Source organism: Frankliniella occidentalis, unplaced genomic scaffold (genome assembly GCF_000697945.3).
Source record: "Frankliniella occidentalis isolate FOCC.00 unplaced genomic scaffold, Focc_3.1 Scaffold585, whole genome shotgun sequence".
Classification (NCBI taxonomy): Eukaryota; Metazoa; Arthropoda; class Insecta; order Thysanoptera; family Thripidae; genus Frankliniella; species Frankliniella occidentalis.
The window spans coordinates 32,144-38,075 of record NW_026267701.1 but is presented as its reverse complement, the minus strand read 5'-3'; the positions used below and the strand labels follow the sequence as shown (position 1 = coordinate 38,075).

The window sequence follows — 5,932 nt, the reverse complement described above, 5'->3', positions numbered from 1 at the left end:
TGACAAAGTGCAGACCCTACACCATAGGGACTTGCATCAGTGTAGACCACTATTGGTAAGTTAGGATTAAAATGCAGTAATAACTTGTCTGACTTAAGAAGCTCCTTACATTTTAGAAAGGCTTCATTACAAGATTGACTCCAGATAAACTTGCTGTCTGCTTTTAACAAGTTAAACAAGGGTTTTGCAATGGTAGCAAATTGGGGAATAAATATGGTATAAAAATTAACCATACCAAGGAAAGATCTAAGTTGTTTTACATCCTTAGGGATGGAACACATTTCAATACCTCTGACTAGAGAAGGTGCAGGTTGCCTGCCATGTTGAGAAATAACAAAACCTAAAAATTCTAACTTAGGTACAAACCAATCACATTTGGATAAATTCAGTCTTACATTGTGACTTTCTAGGCGTGATAGCACTAGATGAGTATTTTGAACCACTTCTGCGGTAGAATTACCATGGATTAATATATTGTCAAGGTAAACCTTAACATTAGGAATGTTCATAACAATTTCTTCCATCACTGATTGGAAGATTGCTGCTGCAGATGCAATACCAAAGGGTAAACGTAAAAGTTTGTAAAAGCCACGATGAGTGGCCATGGTACACAATTCCTGAGATTCAGGTGATAAAGGTAACTGCATGTATGCATCTTTAAGATCCAGAGAAACAAACAAGGCACTTTTACTGAGATCAGAAAAAATTTCCTCTGGGGACGGAATAGGATAATGGTCCACTCTGAGTTGAGGGTTGAGTGACCTTTTAAAATCAATTACTAATCTGTAAGAACCATCTTTCTTTGCAACAGGAAAAGAGGGAGAGGCCCATTCAGCATGTCTAGTGTGAATGGCCTTCCCTTGCTGTACCATTTGGTCTAATATAGAATTAATACTATCAGTTAAGCCAAAGGCTAATTTGTATGCTCTATGTTTAATTGGTGTGGCACCATCTTTTAAAACTAGCACAGCAGAAAAACCAACAATAGGGTTATCATTATTGGGATCAAAAATCTTTGGATATAACCCTTTGAGTTCTTCCAGCGAAGGAACTCTGGTTGGAGAAATGACAGAAATCAAAGTGGTAGGAGACATGATGTCTCTCCATTTAGGAACTAGAGCATCGAGCCATGGTCGGCCCAATAAGGGAGTATCATAGATGACTGTATCACAGACAATAAAAGTTAACTGATAACTTTTGTTTTGAATAATGACAGGGACTGACACTTCTCCACATACAGAAATGGGACCAGACACAGAACTCAATATAATATTAGTAGGAACTAATGATAAGGTAGGAAAATGTTTTTTTAGAAACTTCTTTGTTACAATAGACACACCTGCCCCGGAATCTACCTCCATAGTGATGAGTTTGTTGTTCACGGAAATCTCCACCAACAAGGGCGCGCTACTTGATGATGAAATAAACACGTTAACTTCCGTATTGTCACCAGGGGTAAACACTTCACTCTCCGAAGAAGGACGATCTCTCACAAAAAACTTTCCCAGTCTACGAGATCGGGATTTGAGCCATGCCCAAACCCGAGAGCCCAATTTAGAGTCTGTCAAACCAAAAACATAATGTTATCGAACACCAATGAAAAATTACAACTGTAAAAGTTTTTCCACCCACTGGTCGAGGTCTTGCTCCTCCTCACCTTCAGGGGGAACGGAAACCATTTTAACTGGAACTGGTTTCGTTGGGCACCTATGTGCTACGTGACCTTTCTTGCCACAAGACTTGCAAGTCCAGTTGATCGCCGGACAGGTGTTGACATCATGTCGGCGACCACACCGATGGCAAGGCCCAAACTTTGTGCCCGAGCCTTGAGGGGGTGGTGTAGACTTCGACGGCCCAGAAGCTCCTTTCGCAGGTCCAGCAGCTCCCTTCGGAGGTCCCGAAGCTCCTCCGGTATGGGGCTTAAACTTCTGCTGAGGAGGAACACTCTTGGGTTCTTCGGACTTGGAGACCGCCATCACACGCTGCTGGATCTGGTTTTGAGCCTGCGCCAACGAGCGCATTTGAGTCCGCTTGGTGTCATCTTTGAGTGCCAGCGTCTTCATTTCGGGCCAAGTTGGGTTGCCCAAATCGATAATCTTGGATCTTGTGTCCTGGTGTCGGATTCCGACGATAAACTGAGACTCCATGGCCTGATTGTAGTAATTGCCCCATGCACAGGCCACAGCCAAGGTTTGAAGCGCCGAGATGTACTCGAACACAGATTCTTGCGGCTGTTGAAGTCTCTGATGAAACACGAGCCGGTTCGCTTGAATCATGCCAGTTGGTTCATACATTTCCTTCATAACTTCCACCATTCTTGGAATGCCTATCGTCTCGATGGCATCGGGAAGCAGGGCAGAGGCGAGTTCGTCAAATGCCCTCGTCCCAATGTAGAGCATGAAGAGGTCTCTTCTTTGGTTGGTGTCCACTAAGGTATTGCCCTCCGGATCCAACGGTTCCGGGGGAATCTTGTTCGCACTGCAGAATATTTGGAATCTCTTAAACCACAGTGAAAACGAGCTTGGTCCATAGGGTTCAAACTTCTCGATCTCCCCCATTTGATGGGTCATCATGCCGGACAGACGGCTCGCAACACCGGTCTTCATGATAGGACTAGCTTTTTCAGTCATATCCTCACAGTACACTGACACTAACACTTGAGTTCGCTAAATTCCTCGTCGCCATTAATATATATTAGCTCTAATGATTCTGAAGTATCCTACGGATATTCTTCTGGGAGCTAGGAGAAGATCAGGCAGTACACACTTCTGAGCTCTTCAACGTTTATTCCACAACTCCTTACAAAAAGGCGGGACGGCGGGAGCCGGCCAGACACAAGGCACCGCCACCAGGTGCGCACTCTGGTGGCAATGATGAGAACACATCAATAGAGTGCCTGTTACCTCTGAGGGTAAAGTCACGACAAAAATCCGGGAGCGCGTCACAGGCGCGCCCTGCTGAACGGGTGCGAACGGCGCCGTACCTAACTAAGGGGAGGTAGCGGGTACCGGCGCGCGCTGGAATTAGACCAATTATTTGGGGCACTTGCATGACTTTTTGCTCAAAAACAAATGCGTAGCCAGCTACAGCATTGTGTTACAGCTCATACCGCACTAAAATACACGTCAGTTTCTTGTGCAAATTTTAGTTAAATACTAATAATTGCTCTTGGAAGAGACGCGCTGGCCACAACGCCATCTGGCGGCAGTTCTTTGAAGAACAGTTGCTGTTTCGTCGTATGAAATTCCAAAGTCAAAACGGTCTTATAGGTGTGGAGGTTCGTTGTACTGAAGTAAACCTGATGGAGGACTTGTGCAAGTCCTGTTTCATTTGGTTTTACTTCGCAAAATTACAAACTGCAATCGGAAAATTACAATCAAATCTCACATTTCCGATAGAGTGATCACAAATTTACAATAGCAAATTGTAAAATTACAAATGTTTCCTAATTTTCAGAAGACAGATTTGAATTTTCAGAAAACCGTTATAAATTTTAATAACTAATTGCAAAATTGACAATGTTATGAAATTTCCCAACCACATTTGCAATTTTACAACTGATTCTGGTGTGAAATTTCACAACTTTTTTAACAGTGTCCTAATGAAGCTCCTAATGCGGGGGTCGCAAACTCGCAGCACCTGTAGCTCTATCTCTCTCACTCTACAAGAGCTCGTGGAGCGTGTGGCCTATGTAGGCGCGGCTTGGCGGAAGGCTCGAGTTTGCGACCCCTGTCCTAATTAATGGCCCCGTGCGAGTATGCAACCCACCCGCCCGCATGAATGCGGTACAGTATATCGACGAAATAGCGTGGCGTGAATCAGCCACCTGGAATATGGATTATACGCGACAGGCCGTGACTGGCACACCTTTTTCAAACAGTGTGCCTTCCTTGTTGCAGGGCACCTACCGTATGCGAAATGTAACCATCGACACATCGGTGGTAGATAAGTTGCCGCTCCCCTGGGAGGGCAACGTCTGGCTGGTGCGCATGGGCTTCATGGAGACCAAGACCCGCTTCCACATGTGCACGGACACGGAGATGCACGTGCACAGAGTGCGCGACAGCTAAGTGGGGACGCAGGCAATAAAAACAAATTTCATCGCCAATTTTTGTTTTCGGTCTTGAAATCGTAACAAGAAACCAATTAATTGTCGCAATAACTACGTGTGCGGGAGATAACATGCATCTCTTTCCAGGTTCCCTTATTTGGTAAAGAAAATAATCGTTCTTAACAGTTGCTATATTTAACTCAGCAAAATTAGGGATTTTGAACCAGCGCATGCAAGCAGTCACGCGCATCGAACTACATCGAAAACTACTCCTGTCCAGTACCATTTGGATCAGTCCACCTAAATGAGCGAGGCTGATACGATCGGCTCCGACAGGCCGCACGCCCATACGAATAGCGCGTGTACAGAGCACGGGGGCAGCAAGCCAAAGGTGCCAATGGCACGTCTCTTGTTTAGTCGTGCCTGCGCGTTCCGGCCATTCTGACGGTAGTTCCCCCGCCTGCACAGTCTGCACTAGTGTGCAAGGTGCAAGACAGTACTGTGCTGTTGTTTTTTGTGTGCCTTTTTGCATGTGTGTTTGTCAACCTGCTCCTGGGCGGCGCCATGGTGATATGCTCCTCTGCATCCTCGCCGTCCTCCTGCTCCACTTCAACATGCACCCCGTCTGCTGGTCGAAGCGCCCAAGTGTAAGTCGGATGTTTGGCAATCAAGCACACTTGATAGGGGCTGGCTCCTTTCTTTTTCGCGCCATTTCCTTTGTGTCGTGTCCGTCGGCTCCTTTAACGGGCAGGCGGTGACGGAATATTGCCTCATGACTGCCCCGCCACCCAGCGTCGCCCGGGCCTTCTGCAGCCGTCCCACCTGGTCATCGAAGTCTCCGGGGTAACGGGCTGTGACGTCCCGGGCAACGCCATCAGGTACTTCAACGTTCAGACTGGCATGGTCAGCAAGGTGGACTTCTCTATCACCCTCGAGTTCAACATCACTCGCTCTGCCCGCGGCATCGACTCGGTGAGACAATCTTCACACTTTTATCGCTATGTATGTATGTATGTATGTATGTATGTATGTATGTATGTATGTATGTATGCATGTATGTATGTATGTATGTATGTATGTGTGTGTGAGAGAGAGAGAGAGAGAGAGAGAGAGAGAGAGAGAGAGAGAGAGAGAGAGAGAGGGAGGGGTATAATCCGGAGCTAACGTTTGCGACCGCTCCTTCTTAGTTCATGATCCAGCTCACCAAATGCCGGGAGGTCGTCTCGTCCAACACCTGCGAGCTATTCCACACCTGGCGATTCGAAAACAACCCGTGCAAGGGGTTTTACGACCCCACCGCCCTATGGGCATGCCCTTTAAATGAGATGAAACCTCGACCAAGCTGCCCCTTCAAAACGGTAAGCTTAGGCCGCTTTAGGCACCGCGTCTAGAAGGCAAACCGCATTGAAAAAACAAAGAGGTGGAATTTCCGGAAATATCAGTGTATGCGTAGGTACTTCCTTCGACGAAATAGTTAAAAAAGATGTTTGTGAGAATAGACGATTTCACCTAAGCTAGAATCATTTATTTTGGTGTATTGATTGGGCCATACACCTAAAAACAGTGTGCCTAATTTTTTTACAGGGTACTTACGGTTTTCAAAATCTAACAATCGGCACATCGCTGATAGACAAGTTGCCTCTCCCTTGGGAGGGCAACGTCTGGATAGTACGCCTGGGTTTGTTGGAAACCAAGACCCTCTTCCACATGTGCACAGACTTGGAGTGGCACGTGCATCGAGTGCGTGACAACTGATTAGGGAGAGAAGGACGACGAAAATAAATTCATAAGTCATACTTTTTCAGCTGAAACGAACTAGCCATAATAATAGACACGAGCGTGACCAAGTGCTGATTTTGTAACAATAGTACAATATATATA

General features: G+C 46.0%; 3 protein-coding genes across 6 annotated transcripts in view; 2 read left to right on the top strand and 1 right to left on the bottom strand.

Annotated features, from left to right (window-relative positions):
• Window positions 1-4,108, top strand: part of LOC113204131 (uncharacterized) — an 8,943-nt gene extending 4,835 nt beyond the window's left edge. For both annotated transcript variants that reach the window (XM_026419177.2, XM_026419161.2), the window contains exon 4: window positions 3,900-4,108. In XM_026419177.2, the coding sequence (XP_026274962.1) occupies window positions 3,900-4,070 (171 nt within the window). In that variant the 3' untranslated portion in view covers window positions 4,071-4,108. The remainder of the gene's footprint in view (window positions 1-3,899) is intronic.
• Window positions 4,109-4,156: 48 nt separating this feature from the next.
• On the top strand, window positions 4,157-5,926 carry LOC127751592 (uncharacterized). 3 transcript variants are annotated; one of them, XM_052275364.1, is made up of 4 exons: window positions 4,157-4,698; window positions 4,844-5,023; window positions 5,251-5,409; window positions 5,636-5,926. In XM_052275364.1, the coding sequence occupies exons 1-4, from the start codon at window positions 4,582-4,584 to the stop codon at window positions 5,804-5,806; spliced, it is 627 nt and encodes a 208-aa protein (XP_052131324.1). In that variant the 5' UTR covers window positions 4,157-4,581; the 3' UTR covers window positions 5,807-5,926. The 3 variants fall into 3 exon arrangements, with proteins under 3 accessions (XP_052131324.1, XP_052131325.1, XP_052131323.1); XM_052275365.1 differs by having other exon boundaries at window positions 4,230-4,698; window positions 4,803-5,023; window positions 5,239-5,409; XM_052275363.1 differs by having other exon boundaries at window positions 4,232-4,698; window positions 5,239-5,409.
• Window positions 5,836-5,932, bottom strand: part of LOC127751590 (cytochrome P450 4C1-like) — an 11,412-nt gene continuing 11,315 nt past the window's right edge. The window contains exon 3 of the mRNA XM_052275353.1: window positions 5,836-5,901. Coding sequence (XP_052131313.1) covers window positions 5,836-5,901 — 66 coding nt within the window. The remainder of the gene's footprint in view (window positions 5,902-5,932) is intronic.

Bases quoted from the DNA above. Each gene is read 5' to 3' on its own strand.
- LOC127751592 (XM_052275363.1), top strand. From the start codon at position 4,582: ATGTGTGTTTGTCAACCTGCTCCTGGGCGGCGCCATGGTGATATGCTC. The intron at 4,699-4,843 runs GTAAGTCGGATG...CCCGCCACCCAG, and splicing joins GCTGGTCGAAGCGCCCAAGT to CGTCGCCCGGGCCTTCTGCA. The intron at 5,024-5,238 runs GTGAGACAATCT...GCTCCTTCTTAG, and splicing joins CTGCCCGCGGCATCGACTCG to TTCATGATCCAGCTCACCAA.